We start from the raw sequence: 20,916 nt of genomic DNA on the forward strand, positions 1-20,916 counted from the left end.
ACGCTCGGACGGGTATAGGGAGGGACTCTGTGTTCCCATGGTGCCGGGAAGAGAGCAGATGGTGAGGCTGCACCGGTGCCGGTGTCGGTGTCAGACGCGTCTCAGTGCGGCTGACCTGCAGCAAGCAGATGCGATCTCGCGGAGGATCTATTGCGCTGATTTCTGATTTTAAAACTTGCTGAAAATTTGGGCATCATCGGCATCGAGGAGCTGCGGATGCTGCATGGGTCGAACAGACGAACATCTTCTCAGCGCTTCGTTTAGGTGAGACCAATGCGCGTATTTTATGCTCAGAAACGTTCGCTGATGGCGCTCCCTAGATTGAAGGTAATACGTAAACATTGAACAGTTAGTCGTCCTTAATATTGTCATTTGTTACTACACGGAAAAAATGAGGCATTTTTTCACCAGGCGTCCTAGGTGGTCCTCGTGTACGTCGCACATAAAAATCAATAATTTCATAGAAGCACCAAAACAAAGATAGGCTATTTGGCGCAAACACGTCAGTAAATAGCACGAAGGAAAAAAATTAATTCATTTCGAATGTATGCAGTCATCTGCTGCAATATGTGCACTGGGTGAAAAGTCCATAAAAACATTTTCAAGGACGTTATGTGTAGATCTGATTGTTATGTCGCTTTGTGTTCAGAGGGAGCAAAACAAAGAACGTGCAAGTGCAATGTTATATATCGACATTTAGACTCTTTAGTCAGTGGAGCAACTTGCATGAATTCATTTATCCAAATAAGGTGCCTGTTTCTTGAAAATAGAAGTGCACTTGACTGTCATGACACAAATAATGCACAAACTGCAGAGTCAGACATCCGCTGGAACAGTTGATCAGCAACTATGTTGACCATCAGAATCATTTGCATGCTTGGTGGCTTGGTTGCAGATTTTGCCACATGTAAGCGATGAATATTGAGGAGAGTGCAGACACTCAGGGGGTGTGCATTGTTGAGGGATCACCTTTGTCAAGTGGCCGATTGTCTCACACCTGATACTTAAACCAATGGCAGCGGGAAAAGTGGATTACAAACTTGGTGCTTAATTACAAATTGAAACAAGAGAAATGTGATTTTTTTTAATACTCTCGACTCAAGACTGTCAAGTATAACCCCACAACTTTGTGGTGTTTACTTTGTCTAGACAACAAAAGAAGACCTTCAGCCAGTTGTCACAATGTCCATGTGGTCAGTTAGTAACATCTGGAGAAACAAAGGGACATTTTGGTGTTTATGTGTTGCCGTGTATTTGTTGGGCTGTTCTATTGCACTGTTTATTAGATTGGGATTGATCTGAAGGCGCAAACATGGGGAAACACAGTGAGGATTTGTTGGCAAAGTCAACAAAGAAGAAAATCTGCTGAACACATGAGTGGACAATTGTCTTTTATAAGACGGTGTATAATTGAAAAACACGTTTTATTATTTTGGCAAAAAAAAAAAAAGGAGGAAGACGTGAAGAATGAAGTAAATAAAACTCTTTGACCGAGAATTTATTGATGATGCAAATACGAACGTGCTGCATCTTAATTTCTAAGGGATCCTAAACATTTCTCAATACAACAATTTCACGCCATTGTATCTTCATATTGGTCCATCCGTCCTCCCCTATGACCTTCCCGCTTCAGCAGAGCTGCGCATCCGCTCCCTCCTTTCGGACTAAGAGGACATGCATCTATATCTCCTTCTCAGCTCTGCAGCTCTGCCATCAGCAGCTGCACCAAAGCCCCGTGTGATGTGAAGTGAAACTCTTGCATACTAATAGAGCACCAATAGGATGTCTCTCAGGGCGGTTAGAGCAGAGACCGAAGAGTGAAAACATCAGGAGGAGTGGCACACTTCATCCATGATTCTGGAACAAAAAAAAGAAAAAAAAAACGGTTATGTTTGCCTTTATCGATCATGTCAGTCATATGTGTCACATTAACGTTCTCATGAGCAAACTCTTTGTCAAATCCTTTTGGCCCACTTTTGAGCATCAATGGTCGTATTCTCATTTGGTTATGAAACACACACGATGGTGGCATAGGCGTTGCCATGGTGACGGCATGCTAGTGTGCCTGTGTGCGGCTGCTGATCCAGAAAAGGCTGTTTATATTTGGTGCCTATAAAGGCTGCTCGGAATCAGGGGAAGCAGTACCGCCCGTGAAAAGGGGGATGCAGCGTTCCAGTCTTCGTGTTCGGGAGACTCAACATAACGCAAAATCTGTTTGGACAAAAAAAAAAAAAACGAACAACGAACGCCACGACAAGCTGTGTGTGGTAGTCTGTGAACGCCGTTTTGTAAATTTCTGAATATCTTACTTTTGCGTTTTTCCTTAGAGTATGTGGCATGAATCAGAGCAGCCTCATTACATCGCCGCAATTACATTAGTCTGTCGTTGCAAGTCGTGACGTGGTTCTGGTTCTGTTCTGGTTTGTGCATGATATATATGTGACTGCGTGGGTACTTGGATTAAAACCTCATAAGGATTGGCTAAGCAAAGAGAATAAATCCCTCCTTCTGGAGCCTTCAATTTAAACAGTTGGATCATGTCAAGCTGTCCAGGATTTTTGCTGCCTATTCTTGTTGGTTTGTGACTGTGTGCTTCTCCTAAAGTGCAAAAAAAAAAAAATTCTCTTCAAATATTGCAATATAGTTAAAAAAAAATGCATGCAACCAAGTAGACAGTATTGGCTTTATAATGCCACATCTGTCTGCTGCTTCAGCCTGCAGATTTAATAATGGCTTCTCAGGATACAGATGCTACCGGGTAGGCAGTAGGGATGGGGGGGGGGGATTAATCTCAGACCTAATCTCTCTCTTCCCTCAGAATGAGAGTTCACAAAGGTGTTATTCCACCAAAGCCATTCTTACAGCCTTTTGCTCTATCAGGCTTCACTCTAGGAGAAATCATCCTTTGGGTTCCCACATCTACCCCATTGATATTCTTGTCAGGTCAGGAGACAAGCGTGAATATTTGCTCTAGTTCCCCGCATTGCACATGAAAGAAAGTTTGTCTCAATAAATCAAAAAATTATTTTTATTGGCATCCAGTAACATGGAATGATGCTATTGTGATATATTGGAAATTGATGGAGTTGTGAAACGTCAACGATACTAAAAGAGTTAAATTATTAATTAACTTGAGAGAGGTGGTAGGTTTATGTTTGTTCTTTTGGTACAATATTTGGGCAAATGTTTTATTGCAATCATTGTTATATAGTTTGTCCTGAATCTTACAACTTTGGCATGTTCGGAGAATTGCCCTTTCTTGTTCCAGCAGTGCACAAAGCAAGCATCATAAAGTTTGTATGCGTTTTGTGAAGAACTTGAACTCGGCCAAACATCTTTTGGGTGAGTTAGAAAAATAATATGAGCTATAAGATCCTGTCGATGGTCCAAAACATGCCAGCTCTCACCTCACAAACGCGCAAACATAAAACATGTCCGGAAGAGTGGAAGTTGCTAAAACACCAAAGGATGAACCAACCTCATATTTTCATCTAATTTCACTTCCTGTGGCGTAATGGCCGTGCAGGACTGCGGTGATTATGAAGCAGGCCGTCAGTGAAATGGACCAAATGTGCTCAGCAGTGCTTCCTTGGATCAACAAGGTCAACACAGGACAGAGAGAGAGAGAGAGAGAGCGAGAGAGAGTGAGAGAGAGAGAGAGAGAGAAAGGTAAGAAGGGGGGATGGAAGGCGGATGCGGACACCCACAGCGCTGCCAAGCTGCCAAAAACCTGACACCAGGTGACAGAGATTCATGGCCTCAGCATGACAACAACAATTATTCCGGCCATCTCCTCGAATTTCATACCTGAGCAGCACAAACACACATCGCAAGAGAGAGAGATACGATTATAGTTACAACACGGTACATCAAAACAACGGGGAAGCAGTCTAATTAATCAGGTTGAAGAATCTAATGGCTAATTCAAGTGATGTTGAGGTTTATTCAAGTACCATCCTCATTGTTAATCTAAGAAGGATGTTCATTAGGATACACACCCAGTGGACTATAAATAGGCACAGGTGTATATATACTGTATACGAAAAAAAACACGAACTGCTATATGTGCTACGTTCAAGCTGACACGACTGTTAGTGCTACATGACAAAGAATTTATGAACAAACATTACTCATCGAGGCATCCAGCAGGAGCAGCAGAATTATAACTTTGTTTTGTTTTTATGTCCACCTTGTGACGAAGCACCAATGTTCAAGCTTTGGCCTCTCAACTCCTGACGGAAATATCTGGCTCTTAAGCCATTAAAAGCGCCATTCTGTCCACTGCTTATTGTTCGACGTGAATTGTTAAAGGTATTTCCCTGTAAACGTCTGTCAACACCAACAGTGGAAAATATACTGTGTGCATGTGAGCGTGTGTGTGGTATAAAAAGTCTACACACCCCTGTTCAAATGCTGTATTTTAGTAGTAGATCAAAGAAAATAATTACAAATAATTGTGAAAATTGTTGCAGGTGTGTGTACACCCTCTTAAAATTCAGGATGTGGCAGTGTTCACAATTAACCAATCACATTCAAAGTCATGTTAAATGGTTATTGGCAGACATCGACCAGCAGTTAAAAAGCATCGGATTCACCTTCAATACAGTTGCATTCCTTGACATTCTTTTGCTTTCTAGCATCAGGATGAAATTTATTTTTTGCTAAAACTGACGAGGATATGGAGCTTGTGAAAGGATGTGCAAACTTCACAAGATAAATCTGAATCAATATATTGTAACTACTGGATTTTGCTTGACATAATCAAATGTAATGAGGTAAATTTCCGCTGTTGATGTGCGGGTCTGGCTCAGCTCCCCTCCGGACAGGTCGCCAGGCAAGGTTGGCTTGGTGATGGAAAAAACTTCTGACACACACCGGTGGTTGGAAGAAGATTTTATTGATCTCAGCTGATGTCAGAAGTTCCCAAAAGAAAAAGGTCCCTCCCTCTCGCGCCTTCCCTTCTTATAAGGAAGGCAAACAAAGGACATGAATATCTAATTTTCCCTTATTGCATATGCATTTTTATCCTGCTGTCTCTTAGCTGACTTTTCGAACAGCCTCTCTGTGCGAGGCACAGCTCCCATTTCCAGATGCGACTTCTTGGCGCCAGACCCCTCTTCTGTAAACATCTTCCTTGGGGCCCGAATGACCTCTTTGACCCTTAGCAGATAAAGTGAGACTCACTCGCTTCTAAGGCCGTAACTTATGACTTAGGGAGGTTCAGCACAAGGCTTGGTATCTCTAAAGCAACAATATCGTCATGGCCATAAAATGGGTTGCACATGTTAGACCTTGTGAAAATACACTACAGTAATCAAAGGCAACATACCGCATTACGCTAACTAAGACGTATGCTGAGCTACACGCACGATCAAAATATTAGACACACCTCTTTTAATGTGTAGCATTGTCTACACCACTACAAACTACATTAGCAGCAAATTGAGAACAAAACCATAATCATTTTTTTAATTTAGCTCTTAAATTGGCTCTAAAATCAAAATTGCATACTCATGGCTGGACAGCATATGCTTCTTTTACTGTTCAAATCTTCCTTGCACGTCTTGCCCATGCCAAGCATGGATTAGGACGCTGTGCCCAAAGCGCAGCACTGCTATCTGAAAAATGTTTACGCTTCACATTTTTATGACTTTCTGTCATGAGCCTGCATCTCGAGCAGAAAGTGATTAGCAGTGAAGAGCATACGTTCGGTGGTTATTAAGCCGGTTGTGTAATGGGCTCACTGCCATAGCTGCTGACTGTGCCTATCACACGCGCACGCGGACACGCAGACACGCAGACACGTACACAAACACACTCAAGTGGATTACTGACACAAGGCTGGTATGCACAGAATCTAAACCGCACTGAAAAATATAACATGGTAATCTCTCTGGAGTCGGCTGTAAACAACAACAACAAAAAATGAAAATCTCATCATCTCAGATGCAGTACTGTCAAATAACAGTGTGAATATTTCCATGAATCCCTACTCAACTGCCAAATAGTGTCTATTTTGCCAATAACCACAATTTCAGGACTATAAGGCGCACCTGTATATAAGCAGCAACGATATGCAAGTCACACCGACTATAAACCGCAGTTTTCTGTTGAAAAATGCACATGTACAGAACAATACTGTACTGTAAATGCACATTAACAGATCCTTAAAACTGTGCCTTTTAACATGGCAACAACTTTGCTAATTAAAACAGAACAGACCCAAGAGAAAAAAAAAATATTTAGCGCATTTTCTGAACTATAGAGCGCCCCCTACCGGTAAAAGAAAAAAAAAATCCACAGAAAAGCCGCATTGTTGTATTAGCCGCATGGTTCAAAATCTAGGAAAAAAGTAGCGGCTAATAGTCCGGAAAATACGGTTGTTGTTTGCATTGCGGCCAGTGGTTAAAACTGTGGCCTGTAACTAAAGGAACACTCAATGCAGTTGCCTTTCCTCACTGTGCACTTAATGTGTTGTTTACGAAATTGATCAATTGTCTTAATTTAATTAAGATAAAAATATTTTATCGTGTTATTCCAATATTTCAATGTTCTTTCATATTTGTGTCCTTTAGGTTTCCATCTTGATCAAAGGAAAGGAAATCCTCGGAGGTCGAGAGCAGATGTTCGAAGGCATTCGTGAGGATTGCTGGCCACAAGGAGACTAATGCTAAACGTTCCCTTTGAGCCTTTACTTCGACGACTGCCTCTCATCTAACCGTTGTTTGAGCAGAGAGCAGACAAAATGACGCTTGGCTGCCTGCCTTGGCCTCCCCGACTCTGGCTGTGCTTGGCCTTACTTGTAGTCTCTCAGTTTCCTGTACATGCCACCGACTGTCCTCATTTGTGTGTATGTGAGATCCGACCTTGGTTCACCCCTCAGTCAACCTACAAGGAGGCGACAACAGTGGACTGCAATGACCTGAGGCTGACACGCATCCCTAGCGACCTTTCAATAGACACTCAAGTGTTGCTGCTCCAAAGTAATGCCATCTCTCACACGGGTGGCGAGCTAGAGGCCCTGCAAAACCTGACAGAGTTGGACCTGTCCCAGAACAACTTCAGCTCTGTGGAAGCCGTAGGTCTCAAAGGCATGAACCATCTTACCACCTTGCATCTGGAGGAGAACCAGATCAGCCAGCTGCAGGACAACTGTCTGGGAAATCTGTCGAGCTTGCAGGAGCTCTACATAAACCATAACGTCATCAACTCCATATCCTCTCGGGCATTTGCCGGTCTGCACAATCTGTTGCGACTGCACCTAAATTCCAATAAGCTTCATGTCATTGACAGCCGCTGGTTTGTAGAAACTCCTAATCTTGAGATCCTCATGATTGGGGAAAACCCAGTCATCGGGCTTTTGGATATGAACTTCAAGCCTCTCAGAAGTTTGAGGAGCCTCGTTCTGGCTGGCATGGATCTGATTGATGTTCCTCCAAATGCATTTGTAGGCTTGGACAACCTGGAGAGTATCTCTTTCTACGACAACAAACTGGTCAGGATCCCTCAACTGGCACTTGAGAAAGTCCCCAATTTGAAATTTTTGGATTTAAACAAAAATCCAGTTCACAAAATCCAGGAAGGAGACTTCAGAAACATGCTTCATCTAAAAGAGTTGGGAATCAACAACATGATGGAGTTAGTGTCGATTGATCGCTACGCTCTGGACAACCTTCCGGAGCTGACCAAGTTAGAGGCCACAAACAACCCCAAGCTGTCTTATGTCCACCGCCTGGCCTTCAGGGACATGCCTTCCCTGGAGAGCTTGATGCTCAACAATAACGCTCTCACTGCTCTTTACCAACATTCGGTAGAGGCCTTGCCGAACCTTCGGGAGATCAGCCTGCATAGCAATCCGTTGCGATGTGACTGTGTCATTCAGTGGATGAGTTCCAACAAGACCTCCGTACGTTTCATGGAGCCCTTAGCCATGCTTTGCACTTCCCCGCCAGAACTCAGGGGCCAGCGTGTCCGAGAGCTAAGACTGCGAGAGAAATCCGAGCAGTGCATCCCACTCATATGCCATGACACCTTCCCCGGCCACCTCAATCTGAATCTTGGCATGAGTATCAGTCTGGACTGTCGGGCCATGGCTGAGCCAGAGCCGGAGATCTACTGGGTGACCCCTCTTGGAAGCAAAATCACGATGGATACAGTGTCAGAGCACTACCACCTGAGCAGCGAGGGGACTTTGTGGCTGTCCCATGTGCAGGTGGAAGACTCGGGACATTACACCTGTGTGGCCCAGAACATAGAAGGGGCTGACACGCGAGTTGCCTCAATTCGAGTGAATGGAACTCTGCTTGACAGCGCTCAGGTGATGCGAATTTATGTTAAACAGACCGAGTCCCACTCCATCCTTGTCTCTTGGAAAGTCAACTCCAACGTCATGTCCTCCAATATCAAATGGGCCTCCGCCACCATGAAGATCGACAACCCGCACATCACGTATACGGCTCGTGTACCCGTGGATGTCCATGAATACAATCTCACTCATCTTCAGCCTGCCACCGAGTACGAGGTTTGCCTCACAGTGTCCAACGTCCACCTGCAGACGCACAAGTCCTGCGTAAATGTCACAACCCGTAGCGCAACCTTTGCTCTGAACCTGTCGGACCAGCACCCGAGCGCCGCCGTGCTAGCAGTCATGGCAACCGCGCTGGCCTTCCTGAGTCTGGCAACCGTCGGCATCTACACGGCCCGCAGATGGAAGAGAAAGAACTACCACCATTCCTTGAAGAAATACATGCTTAAAACCTCCTCCATCCCTCTCAATGAGCTTTACCCGCCACTCATCAACTTGTGGGAGGCAGACGGAGAGAAGGACAAAGATGGCAGCACAGAGGGAAAACCGTCTCCAGTTGATACCACACGTAGCTACTACATGTGGTGAGAATGGAGCATGGAGGCCTGGTCGCCTCTTCAGCAGCACAAACAGTCAGGAACTTCTTGATATTTTGGTGCAAAAAAAGTCACCAAGTTGTTTTGTGGGCTTTGCTGATTCGAGGCAGAGTGAACAAGAAGGGTGATTTATGAGTAGTATAGCGTATCGCGCTGATTCTTTCTATTTCTTGTTTTGTCTTCAAGGAAGCCGCTGTATTTAGCTTCAATGTTACTTTAGTTGCTATGCTGTATCTGTGGTGCATTTCGAACTCACTTGGACTTGGTTTGATAAAACTGCAGCAGCGGCCGGGGGTCTGACTCTTGTGGCAGCATTGGTAATGAGTGTTTTCTTTCTGTTTTGTAAAACAGGTCAACTTGGCGCACCGATATGGAGTTTGTTTAAACTTCAACAAATAAAAGCTGACAGCGGGTTTTAGACGTGTTACATTGTCTACTGAATGTTAGCGACTGTGCAGTAATGTTGTATCAACTATAACTTTCAATTTTCTGATTTAAATAAAAAAACTTGAAAAAAAACGATTTTAGTTTGCAGATATTTGTTATGTAAATGCTAGAAATACAACTGTTGGTTAGAATGCTTCTTTTTTTAAATTAATTTTTCAAACAATGAACATTTTAAGGTTTTACTAGTACCCTCTATCTCATAAATACCACGGGGACGTACTTTATTTTGCTAGGATTTTTGCTGATTGGTTACTTTATTTTCCACATGTAATATGTTATATTGACAATGCCAAAATAAATACTTTTCTGATTCTTTTGCATATTTGGTCTTTGCTTCTCCTCATTACTTTAGATTTTAGGCAGATGGACTGAGCACTGAACGCAGAAATTTAGAGATTACAATATGCTGCCGGTTCATTGTAATGGTGTGCAATTGTTCAAATGCAAAATAACTGAAAAAAATCATTAAGGGATTATAATTATTCATCACAGATTGTCAGCAGATGAAAAAAATGTTTTAAGAAAATGTGATTCAAATGAGCAGGATACTTATCAGGCTTCTTCAGAGCTTGCTGATGAGCTGATCATTTGAATCAGCTGTGTTGCAGCTGGGAGAGATTGAAAGCAATGCAGGAAAGCGGCCTTCCAGGGCTGAAGTATTTACTGCGTTCTTGTTAACTGTTTGTAAACATATAGACAACTTTGATACAAAATAGTTTTAATTTATTTCACATAAAAATGAGGGGAAAAAAACTTCCAAAAAATCATGAGTTCACTGAATTTCTTCAGTAAAGCAGATCTTATATTTTGAAATACTGGCGCTTGATCCAAAAGATTAAAAATGTCACCTACAAAAAAAGTCAGTCAGTGGAAGTCAATGCGGCTCCTGAGAGACGCAACGAAAACCCAGATTGGAGGCAGAGCTGTCTGGGGTGTTCTGACTTCGCGCTGCACACCGGTACCGGTAACAGTATGACTGAGGGAGGGAGAGATAGGACAAATTTAAGTCACTGATGTACATAAGTAAATCTCAGGGCAGGACACTGCTCACAGCAAACATAGCAGTCTCAATAAATTAGTAGAAGAAGTTGTCACTTTACCTTGTGACACATGTATGACCCTCCTTTCTTGACTTTGTCAGTGCCCGATGAAGGACCTGTCTAAAACAAAAAAGTTAATGTAATATTTTAGCATACCACAAATTGCAGAGGAACGACATTATTGTGCAATGCTGTCAAGTTACTGGATTGTGTTGTTGTTCGGTGGAGTGATGCACTGTCCACCAGTCTGACGTCCATTCCCACGCATTGCCTACCATGTCGAACAGACCAAAAGCATTGGCGGGAAAAGACATCACCTGAGGGGTGACAAGTTCAGACATTAAGTTCATACCGGACCGCCGATTTGATCAAGGTGTGACCATGTATCAAGAATTCTCGAAGAAAGACAAACATTTGTTGATTGGTTTTAATTGAGGAAATCGATTTTTAAAAAGCTCAATTATAATCAATAATATGCAAATGCTAAATTATTGAATTATAAAATATTAACTTTCTGATAGTGTATTAAAGAATGCATAGTTTTCATGTTCACCTACTTAAAATGTGTAAAGTGTAAAATTTCAATTTAATTTACAGGTTGAGAGCTCCCCCTATAGAGGATGAGCTAGAATTAAAGTTCTGGTACTGCTGGAGTATTTGCTATTATCTGTGAAAATGACGGTAGATTTTGAATACAAGTCAATTATAAATCAGGTTTCGTCTTCCACCCACCACAAATCTCTAATATGAAGTCGATTGACAGAAGAAAACGGTAAGATTTAATTTCCTGACTCTCACTTACCGGTGAGGTTTTGACATATCCATCTTCTGCAGAGTTATGGTGCGGAAACTCCCCTTGCCAGATATTGGCATAGTGTTGCCCTTTTGGGTTCAGTCGATTTCCCCAGGGATAAAGTCTGGAAAAAAAAAAAGAATTTAATATTGTAGTAAATATCAACTTTTTGGGCAACATAGTAACCGACTGGTTAGCACGACCACCTCGCAGTAGAGAGGTCGTGGGTTCGATCCCGGGCTCCGGCCTTCACGTGTGGACTTTGCATGTTCTCCCCGTGCCTGCGTGGGTTTCCACCACATACTGCGGTTTCCTCCCACATTCCAGAAACATGCATGGTAGTTTATTTGATGACTCTAAACTGTCCCTTCGTATGGGAGTGATCGCGGCTGGTTGTTCGTCTCTGTGTGCCCTGTGACTGACAGTTCAGGGTGTACCCAGCCTACTGCCCGAGGACAGCTGGGATAGGCTCCAGCACCCCCCGTGACCCTAGTGAGGAGAAGCGGCTTCGCTAATGGATGGGTAGATATTTAATTTTTGGCTTAAAGCAGTGCTCTGTAAAATAGATGGCGTGTATAAATGACCATTTACTTTAATGGTAAAAAAAAAAAAAATAGAAGCATCCAGTGTAAACTAATTCTTAGGAAAGACAATACAGCAACCCACAATTTCAGGAAATATCACTGAAGTTTAAACTGCTGGGAAAACTCATAGTGTGGCCATCATCATTCCCTGACCTCAATCCTATTGAGAGCCCATGAAGCATCTTTAAAAGGATCGGCTGGCGGGAAAGCTCCAAACAGCAGCACTGAAGGCAACTCATACATCCTCAAACGAGATTCAGGAAGTAACTATACATTGAATGACTGTTTGCTGATACGTGGCAGTTTGAACAAGAATGGTGATTTAGACTCTATGGTCATTTTTAGTCAGCGTAATGAGGGGATATTGTACCTGTCTTTTAAATTGCCTCTGCAGGCGTACTCCCACTCTGCTTCTGTCGGAAGCCTCTTGTTGGCCCAGGCACAGTAGCTAAAAGCATCTGCCCAGGATACATGAACAACAGGATGATCCAACCTAAAATAGATTAGTTTTGATTAGCTTATCCTCACATTAGAGGAAGAAATCTGGGTTTAAAAAAAACATGGATCATAAGAGCATCTCCTTGCCTATCTTTGATGTTGGAGTCAGGACCCTCAGGTTGTGTCCAGTTTGCCCCTTTTACTGGAAGCCACCAGGGGGCAGCAGCCACCTAAAAATACAATGAAAAACTGAGCACATTCCATCCTTGAAAAATCGATTATCCTTAAAGTTATTCAAAATAAACAGGAGTCCATGTACATTAACAAGTACAGTGTTGAGTTGAAAAAGAAATAAATACAGAAAGAAAGAAAGAAAGATTAATATTCTTCTTCTATTATAATTATCCTTAGTAAATCACTATGTCCCATCATTGGTGAGTTTTATTATTTCATTTTTAAAGTGGTCTCTAAATAAAGTTTAGTTGAGTTGAATTAAGTTTTCAAGCTGTTTATGCTGCTACCGGGAAGAGTTTTATACTCGCAAGGTGTGATGTGCAATTGTCACATAAAATTGTTATAGGAACACAAAAGAGCTTTAGAAGCTTACTTACACAGTGAATACGTCTCTGTTTGCTTTTTGACCGACTGTGGTTTGCTTTCTGCTAAAATGTGTGGCGACTGCGCACCAGCATCCACTTAGCAAATAAATAAATAAATTGCAGCAAACATGCTCACAGGAAGCAGTGGGAAAAACAAAGCCTGTGAACTTCTCCCCCTGGCGCTGACAGCTGCTGGTTTCCATGACAACCACAGTGAGAGCGCGCCCATCTGTGGGCCATTATACACTTGAGTGGTCTGTGTAAAATATTACGAGTTTGTTTTCATGCTTGCACGCCACCACAACAGTGACAAAAAGGAAGTACTTACCGCTTGCTTTATTTGCCTTTTGACCGTCTCACTAAGGATTCCTTCAAAAACAAACGAGTCCCCAAAATTCTCTGCCTGAAAGAATAAAAAGAGTGAATGACCCACATCACAAAAGAGAACTTAAACATGCATAGCTGTATTGATGGATTTGCACCTCTGTCACGTAACCTGTGGCGTTGGCAAAGATCTGGAACTGTCGGTTACTGACTTCCTGGATGTCCATGTAGAAGGAGTCCACGTGAACCCGTCTCTGAGGACCCTCACCATCAGCAGGAATGCCTGGGTTGTCTGTTCCCATTAGAAATTCTCCACCAGCAATCAGCACCATCTTCATACCGGATAAATACTCGTTAATCTTAGTGCCAAGTGAAGTTTGCCGAGGGGTGTTATGGAATTGAATGGATTAGGAATCTTTAAACAGGGTGCTCTTAATTTTAGCACTGGTGTACAATTGAATGTTGCAGACTTGGACATGCAATGAAATCAAGTAATTTCAATACAGAGTCACTGTCACCCTGGCAACCGATAATGATATTTTTCAAATGTTTTGAAATTACAATATTGGTTTAATTTGAATAGTTTGAATAGCATCATTATTTTCCTTTTGGAAAAAAAAAATCAGTCCAGCCCTTTGAAGCATATTTTTCTGACACAGCACAAAAAAGGCATTACTCCCTAAAAGGTCGTTTTCCCTCACACTAAATGCTATACATTTCCAAATTCTTGCTGCTTTGTAATCACGTTGAAGTGGCCTTTCCAAACAGACTTTGCATTTTGACATATTTTCATTTGTTTTTAATCCTGTCACGTTGTTTTTGTAAAAGAGACATGCTAACCACTAGTCCATCGAACTGCCTTTCCTCACAAATAGAATTTTAAAAACTGATTCGAGTAATTTTAACAAAGAAAGTTAGTGCTAATTTATTAACGCGAGAGGCTTCATTTTTTGTAAACATTTCAGTTCAGTCTTCTTATCATACACATGTAGATATGCAAATACAATTTGCAGTCTGTGATAAAATATAGGTTTAGGTTTTATTGCTGACTTTGAGACGCCAATGTTCCATAACTGGTATACACAGGAAGATACATTTACCTGACTTAACATCTGCTCATCTCCCGGTGTGTTAGAGGGCATCTCATTGGCGACTCTGGAATATTTTACACTTGGCTCCTCCGATGCTGTGCTTTCCTCCAAAACGGCGTCTCTCTTCAAACTCTCACAGCCGCAACCTGATAATCCCGGCGATCTTTGGGGCTCGGACTGAGCCCTGCATACAAGCGCTTTATCCAGAGAAACCGCATAAATGATTAAAAAGACCAAAAAGCGGTGCATTTTTGCTCACAAGTCGCTCATGTTGTTGACACTTCCGCAAAGTCACGTGGTCAGTCAGCTGGTGGTGACTAATTTCATATTGCGCCTCCAGAGGCCGGATGCGGTACTGTCAGTTTAAATACATTTATTTTTCATTCATTTTTAAATGTATTTATTGAATAATTACGACTGTATTATATTAATTTAATTTGAATACAGTCTATGAATAGTCTAATAACATTAGTTGACCCGCTGAATAATGAACCAAAATCATTACCCAGAGATGAACAGTGCCGCCGTGCGGGAAGAAGTGGCAGTGAGCCCCTTGAGCTCAAACTCAGAGCACCGCACCGCACAGCAGAACGCCGCCTGTCCCTCTTCTTAGTGGCCTCCTCTCAGTCCCAAACCCTGGCTTGTCTCACTCCGCTGGTTCTCATCGCTCGGCCGAACGAGGGGAGAGTGGAGCCGCCGTCATGTTGTCGTAGCTGGCCCCCGGAGAGCAGAACATCCGAGCGTTCACTGCCGCCGAGGTAAAGTTGGACTCTTCAACTTCTTTTCCTTATCTTCATCCTCTTCTCTGCAGAGAAGATTGAGCGCTCCATAAATGGCTAACACTGTTTCCGACCGCTCAAGTTAGCCAATGCTGTGATCGTTTGTTCAAGTCATATCTCTTGATTTTTAAATATAATACCGACATTTCCGTTCACTCAGGTGTTTTTTATTTTGACATTGCTATAATAATGAGCAGTCTGCTTGCACTAATTTAAATGTTTTGATTCACATGCAGTGAAAGTCACTGTTTTCTACCTGTTCAGTAAGAGGTTCGTTAGAGGGAGCAAAGTGGACCTGTTGCAGGTGCACAACTTCCTGTTGGCAGTCCTAATTATTAACTATGCGGACCTCACACAGCAGTAATCTATTGCTGTAACATGAAACTGAATTTTCCTGCAAACTCATGCAAATGCATGGATTTGTTGCAGCCTCACATCCAATTTTGCCCCTAACTAATCTATAAGTAAGACTAGCATTAGCAGGATGTTGTATACACCCCCCCCCTTTTTTTTTTTAAACCACACCTAAACGTGATGCACACTTTTAATTGTTGCAATATTTCTTTGCAATTCATTTCAACTTCTTCTGCTGTAGGTGTTCCTTAGTGGGCTTCCAATATGTCGGATAAAATGTCCAGCTTCCTGCACATAGGGGACATCTGCTCCCTGTACGCAGAGGGGTCTACCAGTGGTTTCATCAGCACCCTGGGGTGAGCACATTTGACTAGTCCACATGCAAGAGATGTGTATTTATAAAGGTGTTCAAGTCTGTGGTGAAACAATTTTGGACAATTTGAGCTCATCAAGACTCTGCACAGTGGTAGTTGCAGAGGGGGCACATTCAGCCTACTGCCAACCACGGTTTGTTAACTTGCCAAAACAGAAATCCAAGCAAGCCTGCAATAGTAGATTATTCAAATAAATGTACAGTTTGAATGGTTGGAATGTTGTTTTCAAAATGGTCACAAAATGACTGCTCAAAATGAAGAGGGGAAAAAAAGGACATTATATCATATTCAAACACCATAAAGACAGATAAACAGAGCAGGACAGAGACAGCTGACGATCCTGAGAGTGGGGAGACAGTGAGTGCTGTATGTGCATTCGCAAGCGCTGGGCCATCAGGTTTGTCATTTAAAAAAAAAAAAAATCACTGACACAAAATACACATTTCAGCTACTCACTCTGCAAATGAGGCTACTGTTGCAGGCTTGCTTGGTTTTGTAACGTGGTAAGGTTAGCTAACCTAGCTTGAAGCATGCAATCGACTCACGCCAACATTCACACCTGGTCTGGCAGGCTTCTTTAAAATTAATAAATGTAGCTGGGCCAGAAGTCTCACTTGAAATATTGATTGTGATAATTATTCCCTGTTAGTTCTGACTGCCTCTTGTTGGGTGAATGATGACAACTTCACGATCATGTTTTTTTTTGTCAACAAAACTCGACCTCTTTTTTGAATGGCGCAACACACTTATGGGTCATTTGGGATAACTAGTCTGTAACGTTTTACAGGGATGCTTTTTTTTTTTGAAGACTTGACAATAACGGCTACAGGATGTGTAACGCCTGATTGTTGCCAAGCAGACCGGGTCCTTGTTACCATGTGTCGTTTATAAAAAAAAAAAAAATGCATTGTCAAACCCGCCTTGCTGTGTGATGAACCCTTTGTACAAATGATGACAAATTTGACGTGAATGTTGAGCCACACGCATCGATACCATAATCTTCGTTCAGAGAACGGACCACAGGCCACGGTGTTAAAGGCCACACTCCCACGCCCCGTCACCACTGGGTCTGCACTGAGAGCCTTTATAGTTGTGAATGGATCTATTCAAAATGTAATGAGTTCTTCCTTGGCAAATAGTACACGCCATTAATATCTGCTAGAAATGTACTTTTTGTGCACGATTCTGTGAACGGACAAATGGAGAAAAAAACATTAGAGCCTGTTTCTGTCATTCGGTATTCTTCTCACACAAATTTTGGTCCTATCAGGAACAGTGTTGTAGATGTCAATGGCTGAATTTTTGCATCCATAATTTGCCACTCTCAGTGACAGAAGGACTGGAGAGATGCAGTGATGCAGTTTTGCTGTGTAGCACACAACTTGAAGTGGTGCTCCAGTTCTGAATAATCACATAACAAATGAATGAATATTGTTTGTTTTCTAAAAAAAAAAAAATAAATTATTCATAACCATCAATTTCCACTCGTGGGCCGACACGGTCCTTACCCCCTGCGAATAATGGCTTGTAAGTATATTCATATGACAAGAGTGAAGGTGGCCAGCAGATGGAAACTATAAAAGCTAAAATTGTGTATTGTGGAATCAGTAAAACTATCAGGACTGTGAGTCATGGTGTTGCATAAAATAAAATAAAAATAAATAAATAAATACAAAAAATGAAATGACCCGCTGTATGAAAAAGACCAAGCCTTTATCGGGACTTTGAGGCATTTGCTGAGTTCCACAACTTCCCACGCACATACGAGCGCATAAATTTGCTAAATTGTCATTGCAGTTTTGGCCTGCTGCTATTTTCTCTGTGTGTAACCACCAACTCGGTGACATTCTTCACATGATCAGCAACATTCTTCACAATGAAATGCAACCCTTTAAAAGCCTCAAAATGTTCAAGCTTTTTTTAAAAATTTTTATTTGTTTGTATTTCGAATCACTTGTTACAATAAGAAATAGTGAATTTACGATTATCCGTTCCAGCATCAAACTATAACAACTGATAATACGTAACTGTACTGTACATGTAATTTTATAGTAATAGTTTAACAATCTTTCTGACCTTACATAAAGACGTGATGTAGTTAATTGTAACTTGTGAATTAATTGCATTTGGATGTGGGTGAAAATTTGTATGTATTCATCATTTAAGCTTCCCAGAAGTTTGCCATTTTTATATTGTTTATCTAGAAATTGAAATGATTAAGGCATCGTGCATGAAAGTGAGACTATTTGATATTTGTTATTCTGTTGTGCAGGAACACTATTTGTACTTGGAGTTGCACTTCATTGGGATAATCTCTAAAATGCCCCACAAAACAGTTTCGCAGTTAGTTTTTCATTTGGTAATTTATCCCCCAACTTCCTCACATGTCAGTTTTCTAATCAGAAATGTAACAGTGTTGTAATACGTCAATCTGCAGCCTGGTGGATGACCGCTGTGTGGTCCAGCCTGATGCCGGCGACCTCAACAACCCTCCAAAGAAGTTCAGAGGTAAGAAGCACAGAGATTGTCCTCCCGAGGCTGACATCATCCCCGCTAACTGCTGCGTGTTTATACTGAGAGCTCTGTGATCGACACTGCTCCATGTGTTTTGCGCTGCGTTTCTTTGGTGACGGCCACAATACCTCTGGCCCGCCGGACTTCAAACGGGGGGGGGATGCCATTGACAATGTTCAAGCTGCATCCACCTCAGCTCAGAAAATAAAATTGATGTCTGCACCCTTGAAAAGCTTTTCATACCCCCCCCAAAAAAAGCTTGATGTTTCTTTTTGTGTACTTGCTATTTATAGTCCTCATACAGGAAGTAGAACTCATGACCCTCCGTTCTCAGGCCGGAGACTTGACTCTCTAGGGCCAGCTGGCCCCACATTGCGCAGTGTCGATCTGATCTTGCGTAAAGTTTAAACTCTGTCAGTCATCTCTTTGCAAACAGCTGATTAAAATGTGTCCTATAGGGGAGGACAAATGGTATATGAGGACATTTGCAAGAGCAGACCAAACTAACTTTGACGCAGCAGAGTTATTCCCAAATAGCCCACAGGATAACGATCTACGAATGGAATTCTCCTCGTTGCTGTGGAAATGCAGATTGCGGTAGATTCTTACTCGGCTCAAGCTTATCACATATTCGCCAACATGTTTCAGAGTCACCGAGGCGCAAAACATTTGAAGAAGTATTGATGTAACGTTGTTTACGATGCTATTTTACAATCTCAAAGGTGGGCGGACATTTTAATTGTGTTTAGACACTTTGGTGTGCTCTGAGAGTTGTACTCTCGCTTACAAGCACGGACTCTTTTTTTTAATATCTCAAACAACGGCCCAGTTTATATGCAGCGATGACACGGAAAGAGAAAACTGTTGGCTGCTATGTGTGGGTTGTGTTTAATTTATTATATTCACATTGTGGATATAATCTGGCTTCAAATGGACTGTCTGCATTGGAAATGACCAGCAACACTTTTGAGGAGGATTTTTGGATTTTTTCCCACTGATCACGTCGTTCTTTAGTCCTCCATGCTCCCTCCTCTATCACCTTATTGAATCATCAGAAGGATGTAGATTGAGTGTGCTCTAATCCTTTTGTAATGTCTTTGTACAAGCAGCAATATGCGAGATTTTCCCACCTTTTTCAGCTGGCTCGTTCTTTTTCACGAGCAACAACCTGCTGTTGAGCTTTTAAACAAATTTCAATCACTATAGGTCAACTGTGCTCGTGTTCTATTTCACGAGCAACAACCTGCTGTTGAGCTTTTAAACAAATTTCAATCACTATAGGTCAACTGTGCTCGTGGAACACTCCTGCATGCACCGAGTGAGGTTAAAGTGTCTTTGGTAACTCTTTTGTCAGCTGCTCCTGAACACAAGAGGCCTTTATGTCAGTGTGAGGTGACTGGACGTAGACCGGTAGGTGAAAAGAAGTGTTTGTTTGAATGAAAGCGGGCGATGACGAGCAACACGTTGTCGCTTCTGTGTTTACTATCGCAAACCCGTGTCCAAACAGATTGAACGATTCCTATTTTAGTGGATTCGGTATGCGGATTTGTTCCAAATAAATTGTGCATCCAAAATCCAGAAACAACCAGGCTGATTTGTTCATCAATATTAATATTGACGTTAACAGTGTTCAGTGTCTGCCAGACACGAACCTGCTGGTCTTGCTAACTGTGTCATCGGGGTCTAGTGCTGTCACTGCTGAGGTATGCTCAACATTTCCCCCTAATGTAAACACAAGCACTCGTAATGTAATCAAACTTTCACTCATGCAGGCCATGAGCTATATTTTACACTGACACACAGAAAAGATCTTTGATTGGTCGTCAAAGCAAGGCAATTTACTACCGTGCACAATGTACCAATAATCAATCAGTGTCTATTACTTATTTATAACAGCTGAAACATCTGATAGTTCTTCAAAGCTCATCATCAGCTTGACCCACAATTAGATTCCAATAATCATAACCTCAGCGTGGCTATTTTAATAAGCTTAGAAATGAGGTTATGTTTCCCTCACCATCTCTTCCCTAAATTTGGAACCGATTTCCAGTAAACTCTTAAATTGAATTTGGTGAAAATCCAGGATTCCCCCGCCCTCGACCCCCCCCCCACCCCCCCAATAATGTTATCTGTAAATAACGCATCAATCTGGTAATTGCAGCTGAAGGCATATGCAGGAAATACACAAAGTGTGTCAGAAAAGTTCCAGGATTGTTGTCACAAACGAAATAAGAAACTTTGATTTTTCTTTTTCAGTGTAGGGCAGACAATCCTGAGATGTTTGCTTTGTTCAGTGAGCGAGAAGAGGCGAGCATATGAAGGTGCTGGCAAGGATTTTATGACCATGGCAGAGATCGGCGCTGGACTGGCAGATGCGCTAGAACGAGCACATTTTAGTTCCCAGTGCTATCATTTTGTTCTTGAAAGTCTGAGAATAGCTCTTCCATTAAAGGGGTAGTCGACCCAAAAATGTCTTTACAAGAAAATCTTTTATGCAGTCGAAACATGGCATTCTGGTTGATATTACGTTTCTGGAATACGAGTTAAGCGGTAAAATGAATATTTTTGTCCATCTCCGGTGGCGGCCATTTTGACCCTTGCTGTTGGTGGAAATTGACATCTCAGTTGGTCAGGGCTCAAGTAATGACCAATCATGGCTCAGCTGCAGAAGTGAGCCG

At 42.1% G+C, this 20,916-nt stretch overlaps 3 protein-coding genes across 7 annotated transcripts in view; 2 read left to right on the forward strand and 1 right to left on the reverse strand.

Moving 5' to 3' along the window:
- LOC148327226 (leucine-rich repeat neuronal protein 1-like) lies at nt 1-9,670 on the forward strand. Its single transcript, XM_088309884.1, has 2 exons — nt 1-264; nt 6,576-9,670. The coding sequence occupies exon 2, from the start codon at nt 6,746-6,748 to the stop codon at nt 8,891-8,893; it is 2,148 nt and encodes a 715-aa protein (XP_088166010.1). The 5' UTR covers nt 1-264; nt 6,576-6,745; the 3' UTR covers nt 8,894-9,670.
- Nucleotides 9,671-10,049: 379 nt separating this feature from the next.
- sumf1 (sulfatase modifying factor 1) lies at nt 10,050-15,064 on the reverse strand. Of its 2 annotated transcripts, none has more exons than XM_088307983.1 (9): nt 14,227-15,064; nt 13,285-13,458; nt 13,131-13,205; nt 12,351-12,433; nt 12,136-12,258; nt 11,191-11,305; nt 10,592-10,705; nt 10,449-10,504; nt 10,050-10,324 (listed from the first exon to the last, which is right to left on the reverse strand). In XM_088307983.1, exons 1-9 carry the CDS (start codon nt 14,464-14,466, stop codon nt 10,213-10,215), a joined length of 1,092 nt encoding a protein of 363 aa, XP_088164109.1. In that variant the 5' UTR covers nt 14,467-15,064; the 3' UTR covers nt 10,050-10,212. The 2 variants fall into 2 exon arrangements, with proteins under 2 accessions (XP_088164109.1, XP_088164110.1); XM_088307984.1 differs by having other exon boundaries at nt 10,449-10,508; nt 14,227-15,017.
- Nucleotides 14,781-20,916, forward strand: part of LOC148327228 (inositol 1,4,5-trisphosphate-gated calcium channel ITPR1) — a 53,675-nt gene continuing 47,539 nt past the window's right edge. For all 4 annotated transcript variants that reach the window (XM_088307979.1, XM_088307980.1, XM_088307982.1 and 1 more), the window contains exons 1-3: nt 14,781-14,975; nt 15,592-15,706; nt 18,162-18,232. In XM_088307979.1, coding sequence (XP_088164105.1) covers nt 15,615-15,706; nt 18,162-18,232 — 163 coding nt within the window. In that variant the 5' untranslated portion in view covers nt 14,781-14,975; nt 15,592-15,614. The remainder of the gene's footprint in view (nt 14,976-15,591; nt 15,707-18,161; nt 18,233-20,916) is intronic.

This window comes from Idiotropiscis lumnitzeri, chromosome 11 (assembly GCF_059441095.1).
Source record: "Idiotropiscis lumnitzeri isolate Australia: NSW breed Sydney's pygmy pipehorse chromosome 11, RoL_Ilum_1.0, whole genome shotgun sequence".
In the NCBI taxonomy this organism is placed as follows: Eukaryota; Metazoa; Chordata; class Actinopteri; order Syngnathiformes; family Syngnathidae; genus Idiotropiscis; species Idiotropiscis lumnitzeri.